Raw genomic sequence first — 19,257 nt, 5'->3', positions numbered from 1 at the left:
TCATAACCGCTCAATGTTTTTTTCTTCCAGTATGGATTTCCCCAATGATGGAGAGCTCTTTGTGTCCAAGATGACAGACAAAAGATTCTCCATTTTATTAGATGGAACTGCTAAGGTTGCTAAATCTCAGTGGATGGTAACCACAGATTCTCAAGGCATATTTTCCATTGCATTGCTCTGGACGGGCATCACATCTTTCTCCAGTTTGTTCTCAGTGGTGTTCCTAACCCAGTTGGTACCGGGGGCGGCACCTGTGTGGCACCCTGAATGGACTGCGCATGTGCCGAGTCCAGCGCGTGTGCAGTCAGCACGGGGTCACCCTGACCCCATGCTGACTGCGCACGTGCTGGATCCGGTGCATGCGCAGTCCATCCAGGGCGCGCTGGCATGCGGCGGCTCTAAGGGGCGCCGCTTGCGCATGGCGGCCCACTGATGCCCCTCCCTGGCCAGCCCCTCACCCAGGAACAAGCAAAGTGTGTGGCGTGCGGCGAGCAACAGTGGCGGCCATCGTAGGTGAAGGTGGGGAGGGGGCGCTGCCCCCCCAGAGTGGAGCCCGGGGCACCCCGTCCCCCTTGCTACACCCCCGTTTGTTCTTGCTCTTTGAAGTGTTATTTATTGTTGATGCTGGCCTAGCATCTGGAAGCATTGAATGTATTTTACAAGGAAGTATCACTATACAGTATCACAAGTTCAACAGCTTGCATTGGCTTACATATCTAATTTACTAGCTAAATATGCCAATAAACCCTCCATAGTTTGCAAAGTGATATAAGAACAGACTAGAGATGTTTGGACTTGCAGACAGCTTACCATCTCCATTAGCCAAAACAGGGATTGCAAGGATAAGTCAGGAATTGATACTAAATACAAAGAGTTGTATCCAACTAAGCCATTAGTAGCAAGAGTAGAACCATTGAAATGAATGGACTTAGGTCGGCCATGTTCATTGTTTTTCAACAGGTCTGCTCTGAGTAGGTCTGTGAATACACCATACAATTAAAACACATTTCCTAGAACAGGCTTCCTCAAACTCGGCCCTCCAGATGTTTTGAGACTACAATACCCATCATCCCTGACCACTGGTCCTCTTAGCTAGGGATTATGGGAGTTGTAGGCCAAAAACATCTGGAGGGCTGAGTTTGAGGAAGCCTGACCTAGAAACTGTATTTTGTTATGGGTTTTGGGAATTGCAGCTCTGAGAGAGGCTCCCAGGATTCTTTGGTGGAAGTCATGTGCTTTCATTATACGGTATGTATGCAGCCTTTGAGCAACATTGGGTACAACCCATATACAGTACACTAACTATCTCTATCCATCAGTCCCAGTGATGTGCAAACTAACTCTAGGTTGTTTTCATTTCACCTCTTGGCGAGATGTTTTGAATACTGTACTTAAAAAAATAATGTATACAAATATGCACTACAGTTCTTCAAGCTTTAGTCCCCTCTCCAAACTCAAATCTTCATGGGAAAGCTAATATATCTTGTCTCTAGTTGATGCCCATGTAAGAGGGCTAGTTCCAGGTTTTGGGGGACCTTCAGCATAGTGGCCTTTGGAGCATGCCCCTTCTATGTCTGTGGTCTCCCTTATGAGCTATGGTGGCTCACCTGCAGGCAAACTGCTCCAATGAACACTGGGTGATTTGGAACCTCCATTTTGATTTCCCACAATGCCCTGGAGTGATGTCAATTCCTATTTCCCAGGGCATTGTGGGAAAATTAAATGGTAGTTCTCTGCTATCCAACAGTACAGTAATTGGAGTGCAATGAAAAGGGGACACCATCAGCAATGGGGCTCCAGGAGCGGCCTAAGCTTGTTGGGTGCCGATAGCAGCCCTGCATATAAACATGCTTGTTCGTGGACACAAGGAAGAGTGTTCAACTAAGGTTTACTCAGAGTAGACCCATTTAAATTAATGAACATGACTAAGTTAGGATCATTAATTTCAATGGGTCTCCTCTGGGTAAAACTTATAAATGTAGAGTTGGAGGGGACCACGAGGGTCATCTAGTCCAACCCGCAGCACTGTAGAAATCTTTTGTCCAACGTAGGACTCGCACCCACGACCCTGAGATTAAGAGTCTCGTGTTCTCCCTACTCAGCAGGCACCCTCGGTAGAACATCACCCTTCCACCCCCTTCCCACCAAATATTGATGAACATGTTTGAATTGCAGTGATTCTATAATAAGTGATTCTATAGTAAGTACAATCAGGTAAACACTTTCTTCAGAAGACACTGCGGGGCAGGCAGGCAGTTGCTGAGAGTAAATGAATACAATGTGCAGCAGATAGGTCAGAGCCTTTGGCATTGTGTAATGGGGTGGGGAGATTCTCGGTGTGCAAGCCTAGTGTTATTACAAGTGTGTCTCCTGCTTCATCTATGTAACACTGAAGGATGTGTGAATAGTGGAAATGGCACAGGGAAGTGACTAGGCCTTCAGGAAGTGAAAGAGCAGATCAAACAAGTTTAGAGTAACTGAGGGAAGACTTTTCTGAAGAAGCAGGTTCAACAAAAGGCCTTTATTTTATTTTATTTTTTTGTTCTAGTGAGCATGGCCTTTAAATTCAAACAACACAACTCCGTCCTACTGTGACCGCAGCTGCTGAACTGCCACATCTTCATAGAGACTGAAAATAGATGCTGTTCCCTCTGGTGTCAAATTGGTAGTGCAGCTGTGAATCTGGTTCAGTGAAGGATAAACTATTCTCCTCTCGTCTGCATCCCCTGATATCTCAGTATGGGGTATTTTAAAACTGACTAGTCTATGAAGGATGTTTATTAGAGATCATGAACTTGGCCTATTGGCAACAATCTTGCATAGGCACATGTAGGCAAAGTTGTTGAGATTTTTTTAATGAAGTTTCTGAACTATTTTTTTAAAAAAATTCACCAGCTTCTGCCCAGACACTTTTTCCGACGGCTGAATATCAGCTATGTCTGGGAAATTCCAAACGTATGGCAACCCTAGCATAAGGTAAGTGTCCAAGATATCCAATCCCCCCCAAAAAAGCAAAGCTGTTGGATTTGTACTCTTTGCAAGCTGTTCATGTTCTTCCTTACATAAAACCATCATTGAATACCATCCATAAATTAAGAACCCCCCCCCCGTGTCCTGAACCCCTGGCCTACCTGGCTGCAAATCAGTATGTTGAGTCCCCGGTTCAGGGTCAGTCCACAAGTCCAAAGTGAACCACAGTCCCACAACATCCAAGCTGAGGTCCATCAACATGGGCAGTTGAGAAGACACAACATTTCTGCTCTGCTACCCTTTTGTTCTTTGCCTGCTGATTGCAGCATCTGGGCTTGATGATGCATGTGACCCTCACCTGTTCCAAGCCTACTCCAGCCGAGGAATCACACACCTCCTCCCAAAGCTAGCCAGCCCCACCTGGCCAGCTAGGGAGCTGGGCTGTGGGACCTTGCCTGCCTCAGCTTCCTGGGAGCACCCCTCCCACTGCTCCACATGCCTCAGAGCCTGCCATGTTTGTGATGGGTCCTGCTAATCTGGTTCCCGTGCACTGACCTCCATCCTCTTGCCATCCCCAGTCATCCTGTTAGTACTTCCTACACCCATCTTTTATTCCCTTTCTCCAGCTTGCCTTGGTATGTCCTAGTCCAGGGGTGCCCAAACTAAGGCCGGGGGGCCCGGATGCAGCCCAATCGCCTTCTAAATCCGGCCCGCAGACGGTCCAGGAATCAGCATGTTTTTTACATGAGTAGAATGTGTCCTTTTATTTAAAATGCATCTCTGGGTTATTTGTGGGGCCTGCCTGGTGTTTTTATATGAGTAGAATGTGTCCTTTTATTTAAAATGCATCTCTGGGTTATTTGTGGGGCATAGGAATTCATTCATTTCCCCCCCAAAATATAGTCCAGCCCCCCACAAGGTCTGAGGGACAGTGGACTGGCCCTTGCTGAAAAAGTTTGCTGACCCCTGCTCTAGTCCCAGCTAGTACCCTCGCTGGGATCCTCTTCCTCCTCCCCGTTGTCCTGCTAGTTCATGCCATTTAGCAAGGCCATAGCTGCATGAAGTTCATCAATCTTTTCCAAAGAGACTTGAGTAAGTATCAGAGAAGGGGAGAGGGATCTGCCATTTTTTGTTTTCCTCTGCTTCTCATTTTTGAAATTTTAAGCTCAGTCCTCTACACTAGTTTGTGATGATATCATCATCATCGTCATCATCATCATCATCATCAAAAAGGATTCACGTGAAAATTAACCAACATTTAGTGTGCATTTTCTCTAATTCAGACTTTTTGGTATGCAATTTCACTTAATATAGTATACATTTCTGTATATATTATGTTATCAAATGTTTATATTTTCCCTGATGCATTTTTATATGTTATTGTCACTAAATGTGCATTTTTGTGCAGACTTTACCTTGACATATGCATTTTGTGCGCACTTTAATTTGGTATATGTATTTGCAACTGGCTGCACTGCAAATTCAGAGAACTATAAATTTTGAAGGATGCCTCTGTTCTGGCTTTCAGATTGTTTTGGAAAGTGTGATTTAAGGGAGGAACATTTGCCTTCACATGTGAATGGAATCAAATATCTCCTTCATCCCCAATTCTAGGTCCTAAATTTTCTTTTATTGGTGTTGAAAAACCCTCGAGAAAGGGCAGTTTACAATATAAAAATAAAAACAGAAAAAATACAAACTATAATAACAAACAATTGTTTAAAAGGCCATAGATAGTTTCATGAGCCAAAGGATTGGAAGAAGGGGGATGTTTTTGCCTTAAAATATGTAACAAAGGCTGTGTCGCTGAAATTTCAGCAAGAATTCTGTAGGCAAAATTCTTATGGAACGCCGTTTCATTAGAATTGCTTTTTGGGGGGAATATGGATCCCCTATGACAAATAAAGAGAAACCATTAGCATGCAGCCCATATTTTATAGGCCCATTAATTTCAGCAAAGAAATCAAGGGTCATAGGAGCATTATCATTTATGCCAATGGATTTAGGGTTCCACCACAAATGACAGAGATTCTACCCATTCTGCATACTATTGCTCGCCTCTTATAAAGGATTCCCTCCCCCTCACTATACAGTGATATGGCAAACCATGAAGATATTATTTATTATTATTTGCTTGAGTGTTTATGCCGCTGCTTTCTAGTGTAAACATGCCACTCAGGTTAGCTTGTAATGTATACAAAATACAAAACAAAACAATTTCAAAAGAGATAGGCTTAGCAATTTTTAAAATCCTTAAGACAGTATCTGCTTCATAAAAACAGGTGCCTGGTTGAAGTTTCTAATTGCTTTCCTCTCTTATTAGAAAACCATTTATTTCCCCCAACAGCACCATCAAGGTTATGATGATCTAGGACAGCCTTATTTTGGACTACAAATCCCATCAGACCCAAGCCCCCTGTCAGCATGGCCAAGGTTGTGGAAAAGTTACCTAGGTATTATTCTTCACATGAGAAGGCAAATGGTTTCTTTGTTTCCACTGCTTAATGTATGTGTTAATCAGTGCCGTGCGTCTCAAGAGGATTGAAAATGATCAGTTGAGAAGTACTGCTGGCTTCTTAAAATATAGATTAGAAGGAAAGATAACCGATTTCTGAACATTCCTTGGTTAATTAGAGTTATTTTCCAGCAATTTGGTGCTGTTACGAAAAACCCATTCTGAAGGAACCTGTTCTTTAGCTGTTCAAGCTCTAAATAAGCTGTGTGTGAAGGGTGCCCATCATAGAAAAATCAATATTTTTCAAAATCCTGACCCGTGAGTCACCATACTTCAGCCATCTAGAATGGCAAAGATATTATTACAATAGAAGTAAGACATGAACTCCACACGTTGTCAGGAAACAAATATATGGAACAGTAGATTGCAGTGGTACCTAAAATAGCTCATCGTATCACAATACCTACGTCCCACAAAGGATACCCAGAACTACACAGTTCCATTACAGATTAAAAAGTGGACCTGCCTGCTCACCTTGCAGCAGTTATTAGTTTGAAAATTCCCACATTCGCTGCTCTAATTTTTAGGCTAGGGGCTGTGTGTGAAGCACCTACAATAATTGGTCCCCAATTTACTGACAGTTTTAAGCAACCTCTGGGTATATAGACTTAATTCAGTTGTACAGCAGAGTCCAAAAAAGAGAGTAAAAAGTGAAAGTGTGATCATGCGAATCAGTTCATTGATTTTATTTTATTTCAGGCATTTATACCTCGTTCTTTTCTCAGAGTGGCTTACAAAAATCAGGACCAAGGCAGACCCTGGTCTGAGGTAACAATCTAAAAAGACACATGAGGAAAAAGTAATGAGAGGGAGAAGGGGAAAGCAATTTTAGGCGATTTATGATAATGATAATGATGATAATGGTTATCATAACAATAGTAATTTTATCATTTATACCCCGCCCATCTTGCTGGGTTTCCCCAGCCACTCTGGGCAGCTTACAGCACATACAGTATAAATTTTTTTAAAACATCAGACATTAAAAAATTCCCGATACAATGCATTTTCTGTCTCAAAAGAGATGCTCAAGGCCCTGTGGAACAGTGAAAGTGAGATGATCCCACCTAGGATATAGGACTGAGCTGCCTACTGCCCCGCTGTCCCCTAATAGGACTTGTGAAGTCCTTTAGCTGCTTACGAGCATAGGAAGCTGGGGTTGAGTATGTCAGGCTATCAGCCCATCTAGCTCCATATTGTCTACACTGACTGGGAGCAGCTCTCCAGGGTTTCAGACATTCCCAACCCAACCTGGAGATACTGAGGTAAAAGGTAAATGTACAGTCCAGTCAAAGGCGACTATGGGGTTGTGGCGCTCATCTCGTTTTCAGGCTGAGGGAGCCGGTGTTTGTCCACAAACAGCTTTCTGGGTCATGTGGCCAGCAGGACTAAACTGCTTCTGGCGCAACGGAACACCGTGGCTGAAGCCAGAGTGCACGGAAATGCCGTTTACCTTCCCGCCACAGTGGTACCTATTTATCTACTTGCACTGGCGTGCTTTCAAACTGCTAGGTTGGCAGGAGCTGGAGCAGAGCAAAGGGAGCTCACCCCGTTGCGGGGATTCGAACCGCCGACCTTCTGGTCAGCAAGCCCAAGAGGCTTAGTGGTTTAGACCACAGCACCAACTGCTCCCTTAGATGCTGGGAATAGAACCTGGGGTCTTCTATGAGCCAAGCAGATTCATTATCAGTGTGCTACTGCCCTCCCTACTTCATCGTCTTTTGTATGAAATACATGTGTAGATGGGAAGCTAATTCATGTAAAAAGGACTTGTGTCCTCTGGGGCCTGCCTTTTATAACTTCTTTCTGTGTAAGGAAAGTGTAGCTAATGTGTGGAGTGGCCCTTCACCTCTAGCAGTGGTGAGAGATGAAGGACAATGTAGCACAAATGTATTGGAGGAAGAATGAGACCCACAGTAAATACCGAGGGATGTTCCTGTGATTTTAAAACCCCCACAAAATTCACGGACTACTTCCAATTAATGTGAATGTTTTGAAGAAACGTTATCTGCCCATAAATATTCAATAAGCAGAAAAATAGGTTGCGTTTGTTAGATAAATTATTAACTATTCATTTTTGGCCTTCGTATATGCTAAGCTCTGGGAAGAGAATCAGAAGTGTTTAACCGAGAATGTGGTCCTTCAGCAAGTTAAAGCAGAATGGCCACAGAAGGGTCTGCTCTTTTTATTGGGCTTTGCTGGAAAGCCACATGGAAAATTCTCCCTGGAGCTTTTGAACGCCTGAGCATGTTAAAAACAAATGTGTAAAAGTTATCTGGCAAACTGTTCTGCTAGTATAAACCAGCTGTGGACACATCTGTAGCTACAGAAAAGAGGCTTCTCTGAGGGGTGTTTTACAAAGTCTTGGCCTGAGCAGCGCAGCAAGTGTTGCCACACAAAGAGGTGAAGACGAGTGTAATAAACAGAACTTGGATCCTATTTATTTTCCTGAGCAGGTGGCCTACTAGTATAGTCTAGCAACACTGCCAAGTCCATTGTGTCTGAGGAAGAATAACAGAATCATAGATTTGTAAAAGGTAAAAGATAAAGGACCCCTGGATGGTTAAATCCAGTCAAAGGTGACTATAGGGTTGCGGCGCTCATCTCGCTTTCAGGCCAAGGGAGCCGGTGTTTGTCTGCAGGCAGCTTTCCGGCTCATGTGGCCTAAACCAGTGTTTCTCAACCTTTTTTGGGCCACGGCACACTTGTTCCGTGAAAAAAATCACGAGGCACACCACCATTAAAAAAGTTTAAAAAGTTAACTCTGTGCCGCCCTATATTATAATTATGACTGTAAGAAACACTAGCCAAATATTGCTTTCCGGCGGGTCAGTGTTGTGTATTGGCGGCCGCCAGGCTCGTTTGCACTGAGCTTTGGGAAAGAGGAGGAGAAATATTGCTTTCCGGTGGGTCAGTGTTGTTTATTGGCGGCCGCCAGGCACGTGACAATGCAAATCGCCCTTCTCGTCGCCGCACGTCGCGGCACACTAGTGTGCCGCGGAACAGCGGTTGAGAAACGCTGGCCTAAACCACTTCTGGTGCAACGAAACACCGTAACCGAATCCAGAGCACATGGAAATGCCATTTACCTTCCCACCACAGTGGTACCTATTTATCTACTTGCACTGGCATCCTTTTGAAATGCTAGGTTGAACTTATTAGAAGAAGAGGATCAAGAGGAGCTCTATACTTTGAACGAAGTGCAACCGGTGGGAGAGGATGCACGGGACCTTTGCTACAACAAAAGAGCTGTATTGGATTTAGATTTCCAGGAGCTGCTTCTCTCAGTGAGAGAGGGAGAGCAGGTCCCTGGTAACAACAACCAAGCAGTGCTGAAGAAAGTGGCCTGGATTCGAACCTCCTTAGTGAGAGAAGGGAGGCAAGATCCAGGCGAAGGACTTGTTAAATGGTGAGACAAGAAAAAGAAGAACTTAGAGGGTGGCTGGCAGAGGGGGTGCTGGGTGGAAGAAGTTGGGCTAGAGTGGGTAAGAGATGGAGTGGGTTGAGATGTAGTGTAAATGAGGGACTGATAAAATGGTTTAGATTTGGACTGTACACAGGAGTTGGTTCAGGATTTCCGGCGAATGGTCACAGGGTGAAGGAGGGGGGATTGTAGAATAGGGGCTAAGTGAGATGTTAGAATATGAATTGTATAAGTTAGAATAATTTTAGTGAATAAATAAAAGGCTAAAGGGAATATTTAGAGTAATAAGAAATTTGTTACGTGGTATAAATAATTTTTTATATATGATATTAGAACAAGAATAAAATGGAGATGTTTGTAATTGGTAAATAATGAAAAATGAAAAATTGCCAAATAGAGGGTGTATTAGACTCGGAAAGGGAGGAGCGAGGAAGTCATAATTAGAATAGAGTTAGGAATATTAGTTGGATTTTTCTTTTTGCTTTGTCTTTGTCTTTTCTTTTTTTCTGTTTTGTTTTTTGCCTTTTTTGTAATTTTTCTTGTTCTTTTTTCTTTCTTTCTTTTTTTGATGGTTGTTTATGATATGATGTAAGATGGTAATGTGAATGGAAACTTTAAGTTGAAAATGTCAATAAATATAATATTTTTTTTAAAAAAAGAAATGCTAGGTTGGCAGGAGCTGGGGCAGAGCAACGAGAGCTCACCCCGTCGCAGGGATTCGAACTGCCAACCTTCTGAACGGCAAGCCCAAGAGGCTCAGCGGTTTAGACCACAGCGCCACCCACATCCCTATCATAGATTAGTAGAGGTGGAAGGGAACCCAAGGGGGCTGTATGACCCAGGTTCACCCCTGTTCCTGACCATGCTGGCCTAGACTGATGGGAGCATCTGCAGGGCAGCACATTGGCTACTCCTAGTCAGGGCCGGATTTAGGTTAGATGAGGCCCTAAGCTACTGAAGATAATGGGCCCCTTTATATGTCCTGCTGTCCTTTGTCAACAACAAATTGCTGCTGTTTTTTGTGTTGAATATATGGTATATGGTAATGTATACGGACCTAATAGGTATCTAAAGCCATTTGCACATAACAAAATATGTATTTTATCAAGGTAATTGTTGAACTGAAATACAATTAAGAAGTATATTAATAGTGAAATACAATTAAGAAGAAGTGTATCCCCCCTCCCCCCCCCGGCTGTAGCTTGTTTAGCTTATACGTAAATCCGGCACTGCTCCTAGTATTCAAGATGGAACAGTTACACCTAATGGATACATATCAAATGTGTGTTATGTTCGATGAATTTTAGATTATGCTACTTTATATTATGCTCTCTGAGTTTGTTTATGTGCAGGCATGCTGTTTATGGATTTGTTCTGCTATTATGTTAATCACTTGACATATTTTTATTGTATCGTTTATATATGCTTTTTAAATCTATGATAGACTGCTTTGAGATTTTTGGATAGTAAGTGGTCTATAATTGTAAATAATAAACTAACAGCTATTAAATAGTAATACCCCCCCCCCCTCTCAAAATTAACAGTAAAAATGAATTGCTAACCCGACCCTAATTTCTCATGCTGGCTCTTGCTGAACTCCAAGGGGACTCAGCGGCCTGGTTTAAATCAAAGCTACCAATCTTAGGAGCAGGGTCTTCATATGAAGGGAGATAGTACAGAGGTGATTCCTAAATTTCTCCTCCAAGGAGCTACTGCTGGCAGTAAATGAAATATGATGGAATGTAGATATAAAAGTAAGGCATAAGTACAATAAATTCATATTAAGAAACAAAAAAGAGAAAAGAAAACTACAATGGACCCATGGGAAATATAAGTTCCATGTTATTTAATTGAAATAGGAATGAAAAGGATGTTATTGATTAGTTCCTCCAACTTTCAGGGGAGTTTGTTACATAATGATTTCTGTGACAAGGCACCCCCGAGGCTGCAATCTTAAAATGCACACTAGAAGGTAAGACCCTGCTGAAAACAGTGCTACTCCAGAGCAAACATGCCTAGGTTTGCACTCTACTGCGAAATCCTAGTGACATCTACTCAGAAGTAAATCCTATTGCATTCAGGGAAGGTTACTCCCAGCTAAACCTTAGGCTGCACTTTTGAACTCTCTTACTTCTGGGGAGTAAGCCCCGATGAACTTATTCCTGAGTAGACATGAATGGGATTTTGTTCTGTCTATTTCCTTTTTTTCATGGAGTTTAAAATGTTACAGTTAAAGGCAGTGGCTTGACAATGGACTGGTGTTTCTTTAAAACTGCCTGAATAAGGCACCGAATCCTCATTTTCTTACCAAGCAGGAACGATTTGGACACCAGAGGGGGCAGATGGCGAAAACAAGTGAATAATATAGTCTGCAATACAAATCTGAATTTTCCATTTAACCTTGCTGTTATGATCCACATATTCTGCAGAATAGATAATACGATACAACACTGAAGACAAAACATATCCCAATATTCTAACAGAGAAGTCGGTCGCGTGTTAACAAAGCAGACAGTTAAAATGCAAAGACTGATACATCTATGAAAGATAGATCAATCATATTTTGCAGCTTACTGTTAATTCAGTAGAAGGCAGAACTTCACATGAGCAAAAATGCATTTATGCAAGGAAAATGAGCCTGCTTCAGAAAGCTAATGAGGTTGCTGAGTCTGAGCCAGAACTGCATACAAAGCTAGGCAGGACGAAAGCCAAGGGATAAAGATTTGACACAGGACTTTGAAAGGGACCAGGGAAGACTCGCAGTAAGAGTGAAAAAGTGGGACTCTCTTAATAAAGGCAACTCTGTTACAGCAATTGCTGAAGTTTAGGATTAGGATATTACACTTCAGCATACATACCTCAATCTGTGATTAACTGAACACAATGATTAACACACTGTAATCTTCCTTAGTCTGGCTACAGAAAGGGTGAGGCATCTGAAAATATTCCCTATGCAGGGAACAGCTGTTTGTCCATCTCTGGGGTCCCCAGTGTTGGCGTCTGCGGGTGCCATGGTGCTCTTGAGTACTTCCTTGGCTGCCGACAAAGTCTGTGAGTCCCCCTCTCCCACCCATTCACAGACCCCTTCATCATGAAGCGGATGGGGGGGGGTGTTACCCCAGAAACAAATAGAGGTGAAAGAGGAGATGGGAGAGAGATGCTTGGACGACTGGCCCTTGCAGTGCTGGTCTGAGACACGGAAAGCACATAAAGCTGAAACAGGAAGTGGGGTGAGCATTGCTTTCCCTACTTCCTCTTTCAGCTGTGTGGTTTTCTCTTTCTCTTTTATTGCTTTTCTTTAGAAAATTGGATTTATAAACACTGAAGACCAAACTCTGTGAGAACAGAAATTCACAGGAAAACTGAGGCCCACAGAAACAACTAGTTTTGTTCCCATCCTCCTCCCATCTCATTGGGCTGCAAGTAAGAAGGGAGACAGGTGGAGCCTGGCTGAGAACACACTGAAGTTGGTGGGACAGTGCTCCCCTTGGCCTAATGGACTAGCCTCCATTGGATGGCAAAAAGCACAGATAAAAACTTACTTGGGCAAGAGATTCCTGCATTGCAGTGGGTTGGCGTAAATGATCCTTGTGGTCCCTTCCAACTCTACAATTCTGTGATTTGATGGCAGCTCGTTATGTAGAGATCCCCTTGCCCCCAGCATTGTGTTGTTTCCAGGAAGACTCCTGGATAGGAAATGGAGCACTGAACAGATAGACTCGCTTGACAAGACCAAATGTAACCAGAGGTAACTTTTCCCAACAGGAGGAGGTGGGACTACCACTGGTTTGAGGATAACACAACTAAAAGAGATATTAAGTGAAGTGGAAAAGACCCTGATGTTGGGAAAGATTGAGGGCACTAGGAGAAGAGGACGACAGAGGACAAGATGGTTGGACAGTGTTCTTGAAGCTACCAACATGAGTCTGACCAAACTGCAGGAGGCAGTGCAAGACAAGAGTGCCTGGCGTGCTCTGGTCCATGGGGTCACAAAGAGTCGGACACGACTAAACAAAAACAAACCCTAGTTTAAATGCTGTTTCTTTGCAGAAAAAACAACATTTTAGTTCAGGATAATCCAGCAACAGCTGGAATGCAAATGTTATGTTTGAAATATGTGTAAATATGGGCAGGGCATGAGCACCCGGATCTCTATGTTTACAGAGAATAAATATTTACTGTCATAAACATTGAAGGTGAATGCATCAAAACGACAATGCATGCCATGTGAGACACAAAGGAAGCAATTTAAAACCTGTGTAGGCAAATGACGAATACTGAAAGCCTCTTTATACTCTGATTAAATAAGGAGCTGTAGGATAGCCTTGTAGTATGGAAGAGGAAAAATGCAAGCTGGAGGGCAGGTGAAATGTTGAGGGCCTTTGCAACTGGCAGAATATGTGAGTCTGAGTTACATTCTAAAATCCAATACCATAAGTACGGTGGTACCTCTGGTTAAGAACTTAATTCGTTCTGGAGGTCCGTTCTTAACCTGAAACTGTTCTTAACCTGAAGCACCACTTTAGCTAATGGGGCCTCCTGCTGCTGCTGCTGCGCCGCCAGAGCACGATGTCTTTTCTCATCCTGAAGCAAAGTTCTTAACCCAAGGTACTATTTCTGGGTTAGCGGAGTTTGTAACCTGAAGCGTTTGTAACCCGAGGTACCACTGTACTGTATATATTATTCCTGGATGTGCTCATCCAAGTCTAGGTTTTTAATGTATAATGAATCCATACTGTTTTCCAGTAAACATAGCCTGAATTAATAGTATAATCTTGTATACCTGTGTCAGAAGGTTTTCCTTTTTCAATATGGTAAAATTTATATCTGTATCCAGGCAGCACAGAAGTTCGAAGAGACAAAACAATGTAGTTTAGACCACAAAGGGTTCTCTTTCATTGGATTTGTGTGTATTTTGAAGATGCATTTATTTTTATTTTCTGAAGATGCAATTTTAGAGTGGGTGTATGCATGTAAAAATGATGTTGTACATGAATAAGGGCTGGATGCAGACTTAAGCCATGCTTAGAGTAGACCCACTGAAATCAATGGGACTTTAAGTTAGCACACCCCCATCCCCTTATCACATACTATACAGACCTGATTGCATTGCATTCAGGCTCGGACACAGCTGCTGCATGAAAAACCCAAGAGACGTAATATTACAGTGTGGAATTTAACATCTTCCCTTTGTTTACTTCACTTGATGACCAATATACGATACCTCTGCTTTTGGAATGTCTGCACTGGCCTTTCAGTCTCATCTTTCAAAATGTAGCACCATCATTGGAGTTAAATATTTAGTTTCTTTGCGGCCAACTCAGTGCATCTTATGGAATGTCCTATAATCCACAATACCTCAAAGAATCTGTCAGCCTTTAAAGTGCCTCAAGATTTTCTGGGGGGCAAAAAGTGCAATCTTACTGTATTAGGATAGCTGTCCAGCCCATTTTAAATTGGAGAAGGGCTGAAGTCCAGGGATAGAGCATCTGCTCTGGGTGCAGAAGCTCCCAGGTTCACCCCTGACATCAGCAGGTACAGCTGGAGAAATCCCCTGCCTGAAACCCTGGAGAGCCACTGCCAGTCAGTGTTGACATTATGGAGCTAGATGGACTGAAGATCTGGCTTGGAAGATGGCAGTTTCCTATACTAAGCAGCAAAAGCATCTCATGGATCATCTCACTCTCAGCAGTTTCTTATGTTTGTACATGAACATAGCACATCATTCAGGCTGCAATTCTGTGCACTCTTTCCAGAGATGAAATCCCACTCAAGACAGTGGGACTTACTTCTGTGCAAGCACGCCCAGGACTGTGCCGATAGGTGTACACGAAATTTTGTAGGTGTACACGAAATTGTTCTGCATTTTCAGCTTGAAACAGTTGCCTGCCCGTCTGACTCTACCTTATCCTGAACGAGCTTATTTTAGTTTAACACGGTTGTTTAGAAACAGCAACAATTTTGTTGCTGGTGCTGTTCATTGATTTCACAAAACGTATACTGTATCCCGCTTGATTGTAAGGAAACCCCAAAGCTGTTTATATAAAAAGATTGCAACAATGAAATTATCGCCCCCCCAATAAAAAGATTAAAAACAATTATTTAAAGCATTCAAAAACAATTAAAACCAACGGTAAATTAAAAACCTGATTTAAACGCGTGTCAACATTCCACACCCGTCTACTGCTGTTCATGCTGGTATCTTGCAGCAGCAGCAGCAGCAATAGGAACAAAAGTGCAGGACGAAACTTTTCGGAAAAGAAAGCGGAATCAGCTCAATGGATTCCTTACAGAACGGGACTATCTGACGCGAGCATCCTGGCCTGCGTTTCCTTGGAAAGAAGCAGCAGCGGAAGATTTCCTTTCGGGGCTTACAGAGAAGCTCAGCTGGCTGGCTGCACTTTGGGAAAACTTTCCCCAGCGCCCATCTCCCAACGGAGGGGATTGTGTGGCGGTGCGGACTGGAGGGGGAGCAGACGGCACGTGGGCGGGAGGGGGAGCCCTGTGGCGATGCGGGCAGCCAGCTGAGCGAGCAGAGCTGCCCTTCCTTGCCAGCCTGCCGGCCATCCAGCCAGGCTCCGCAGCAGAGCCTTAAACACCCAGCAGCCAGCAGCATCCCTGACCCGGGGAAGGGAGGGAAGGGGCAGGGGAGTCAGCGGCAGGAGTGGCAGGAGCAGCATCCAATGAGAAAGCCCGCAGAGGGCCGCGGGGGCCGGGCGCGGGCGGCTGCGTTGGAGGCTGCAGCTCCTCGGCCATTCAGCAGAGGGGGAAGCGAGCCGGGTGGGCGCCGCTGCTGAAGCGCCGCTGCTATTGCTGCCTCCGCCGCTGCTGGTGCCTCTGGGCTCCGATTGCGTCGCGCTCTCTGCCTGGCGGGCGAAGAAGTGCTTCGCTCCCAAAGTCTCCATGGGCTGGCGATGGAGCGCCGCCTCCTGAGCATTGCAGAGACCTCGCCGGCGGCTGCTACTGCAGGGAGGCCGGTTCTTCTTCCTCCTTCTCCTTTTCCTCTTCTTCCTCACCTCCGGCTGGATCGAGTGCCTGGCGGGCGTTTGGGAGCGATGGACAGCCGCGGCGGGAGCACGCAAGTCGGAGGGATCTTCTCCAGCGAGCCGTTCGCATCGCCCTAGTGGATTCCCGCATCCGGCCTCGTCTCTTTCCTCTTCCTCCGGCCAGAGCCTCCTGGACCAGCCCGCATCGGCGCAAGGCAGGCAGGCGGACGGGCGGGCAAGGGGGTGGGGGACCCAGGCTGAGCCGGGCGCGCAGAAGGAGGGAGCCTCGGCTGCTACGCTGCGCCCGCCACCCACCCCTAGGAAAACAACACCAAAAAATCAGGCGCAATGCACTTTTCCGGAGATCGGCGGCTCGACGGGGGCCTCTGCAACTTTCCCCGCTCCCCTGGCTCTGCCTCCGCTCCCCGCCTGGCGCTTGGGCTGCAGAGCGGAAACTCATCGGGCTGCCGGAGGAACTGAGCCCCAGCTCGCCCCTCTCCCTTGCTGGGATGATGCGTTAACTTGGTGCAGAGCAGTCCCCTCCTCCACTTCCTCCTCTTCTGCCTCCTCTCTGCCCGCTTGGCTGGGCGTTTGCTGGCGCTGGGGGTCTGCGCCCAAGTCCTGCGAAGAAAAGAGCTTGAGAAGGTAGCAAGGAAACAGCGGCTTCTGCTTCCACAGAGCCTTGGGGAGCTGCCCCATGCCCAGCAGAGTGCAGTGGGCACCCAGGAGAACGGCAGCGGCGAGGGGCTGCCCCCAAGGACAGCCAGCTTCCCTGAGAGACGGGGACATGCCCTCTCTGCCCGGGAGAAAGCCCCTGGGTGTCCAGACCCACCTTGGCCCAAGCGCCTGCCTGTGATGTGCAACAGTTGGCAGGGCTGGTTTCCCCGCCCTGGCTCCAAACCGCCTCCGGCATGAAGGTGTTCCGCAGGAAGGCGCTGGTGCTGTGCCTGGGCTATGTGCTCCTCCTGCTCCTGACGATGCTCAACTTGCTGGACTATAAGTGGCACAAGGGGCCTCAGCAGTGCAGCGAGCCCTCACCTGCCCGCCGCACCCCCTACCCTCAGCAGCTGCCTTATTACACCTACCAGTCGCGGTCAGACACTCGGGCCCTCTACGGGCCCCCCGTGCCCCTCGCCCGCAAGCGGCAGCTGGTCTACATCTTCACCACGTGGCGGTCAGGGTCCTCCTTTTTCGGGGAGCTCTTCAACCAGAACCCAGAGGTCTTCTTCCTCTACGAGCCGGTGTGGCACGTGTGGCAGAAGCTGTACCCGGGCGACGCCGTGTCCCTGCAAGGCGCGGCACGGGACATGCTGAGTTCCCTGTACCGCTGCGACCTCTCCGTTTTCCAGCTCTACAGCACGGCTGGGGCGGGGAAGAACCTCACCACGCTGGGCATTTTCGGGGCGGCCACCAACAAAGTGATCTGCTCCTCGCCGCTCTGCCCAGCCTACCGCAAGGAAGTGGTGGGCATGGTGGACGACAAGCTGTGCAAGAAGTGCCCTCCACAGCAGCTGCACCTCCTCCAGGAAGAGTGCCTCAAGTATCACACTCTGGTTATCAAGGGTGTGCGGGTCTTCGATATCGGAGTGCTGGCGCCGCTCATGCAAGACCCTTCCTTGGCTCTCAAAGTCATCCACTTGGTCCGGGACCCCCGCGCAGTGGCCAGCTCCAGGATCAAGTCCCGTCACGGGCTGATCCGTGAGAGCCTGCAGGTGGTGAGGAGTAGGGACCCCCGGATCCATCGCATGCCCTTCCTGGATGCTGGCCACAAGCTGAACAGCAAGAAGGAAGGGGGAGGTGGCTCCGACTACCACGCCTTAGGGGCCATGGAGGTGATCTGCGGGAGCATGGCCAAGACCTTGCAAACTGCGTTGCGCCCGCCCGACTGGCTGAAGGGTAACTACATGGCTGTCCGCTATGAGGACCTGGTAGTGGACCCCATCAAGACTTTGCGGCAGGTGTACGGGTTTATCAACCTGGCGGTGAGCCCGGAGATGGAGAAGTTTGCTCTCAACATGACCAGTGGGCCTGGGTACTCGTCCAAGCCCTTTGTGGTTTCTGCCAGGAATGCTAGCCAGGCAGTGAATGCCTGGAGGACAGCACTAAGCTTTCTGCAGATCAAGCAAGTTGAGGAGTATTGCCACCAGCCCATGGCCATTCTAGGCTATGAGAGAGTCAATGGACCAGAAGAAGTAAAGGACCTCAGCAAAACCTTGCTCAGGAAGCCAAGGTTGTAAATGGGCTGCACGCCTTCTGCAGAAAGGGGTTGGATTGGAGAGCAGGTTACAACTTTGCTGAGAATTATATTTACCTGAGAGACAAAGAGCAAGCAAAACGTGGCTCTTTTGTGAGGACATATCATTGAAGAAGACCATTACAATCCTCCAGGGACTATTGATAACACACATTCATGTTTCTCCATTGCTGGGCTGTCAATAATTTAAAACACACACACACACACACTTCAGTCTTTTCTCTCCCAAAGTGTGCAAGGCACGTGATTCAGTATGTACCAGAACCTTTACATACATACTTCTTGTTGTGATGGTGATCATGAAGGACTTGCACAATTGCTGAAGCATTGTTTTTTTTGTGGGGGGAGGGTTGGGGCGGCAAGGAGGAAGGTAAGGCGGGGGAATACTCAGTAAAACAGAATTCAGAGGACTGGACTTTTGTATAAATGTTTAAATGTGATATTAATAAAGAAATCAATAAAAGATGCTGATTTTACAATGACTTAACTGTTTGGGAGGTTGCACATATCGATTTCTGCTCATTTTGAAACTACAGGGCATTGCTACAGAAATATTGCTTGCGTTTTGTTGAGATAGCAGTTGGAAAGTGGATTGCGTGTGGCTGTGTGTTTTACAATGCAACCATCCCTACGAAAGTTAGGGATGTTAAAAAGTACCCGTAACAGACTCTGTGCAGGTGAAGGTTTTAGTGGCAGATAGACATATTTGCAGGAAGTTTTAAGTAAATACTCCCGGGTTGAGAAACAAAAGTAGAACTGAAGTAGTTTTCCACTTCCATAGCAATAACATTACAGCCTTTTGCCAATCTGGCAGTATTTGTATTTGCCTTGAAGTTTGGAGGTTGCTGTATGTACATAGTTTACAATGATACCTATTTCAGTTGTGAAATGAAAACAGCTTTTTATAGATATTTCTGTCATGGCATCATTAGATAAGTGTCCAAAGGAAGCAGTGACACAAGAGGCCATTTCTTTGTAGAAAGCTCAAATCACGCTGCAATGTTCTTCTCTTGCATGCACTGATAAGGTGTATTCTGTGAAGCGAAACGTATTGTTCTTACTATGATGTGATGGGTAAATCCCAGAGTCATTACCATAGCAAGGTTTTGGA

The 19,257-nt window shown here is 45.8% G+C and overlaps 1 protein-coding gene across 1 annotated transcript; it reads left to right on the top strand.

The window, feature by feature from the left end:
* Positions 1-16,777: 16,777 nt before the first annotated feature.
* Positions 16,778-18,666, top strand: CHST2 (carbohydrate sulfotransferase 2). The gene has a single exon (XM_035133883.2). The coding sequence runs from the start codon at positions 16,804-16,806 to the stop codon at positions 18,127-18,129; it is 1,326 nt and encodes a 441-aa protein (XP_034989774.1). The 5' UTR covers positions 16,778-16,803; the 3' UTR covers positions 18,130-18,666.
* Positions 18,667-19,257: the final 591 nt, after the last annotated feature.

This window comes from Zootoca vivipara, chromosome 5, assembly GCF_963506605.1.
Source record: "Zootoca vivipara chromosome 5, rZooViv1.1, whole genome shotgun sequence".
NCBI lineage: Eukaryota > Metazoa > Chordata > Lepidosauria > Squamata > Lacertidae > Zootoca > Zootoca vivipara.
The sequence above is the reverse complement of the archived record's forward strand: the minus strand, read 5'-3'. Positions and strand labels throughout refer to the sequence as shown.

What these genes read in the sequence shown, in the direction of transcription:
- CHST2 (XM_035133883.2), top strand. Translation starts at nt 16,804, where the DNA reads ATGAAGGTGTTCCGCAGGAAGGCGCTGGTGCTGTGCCTGGGCTATGTG.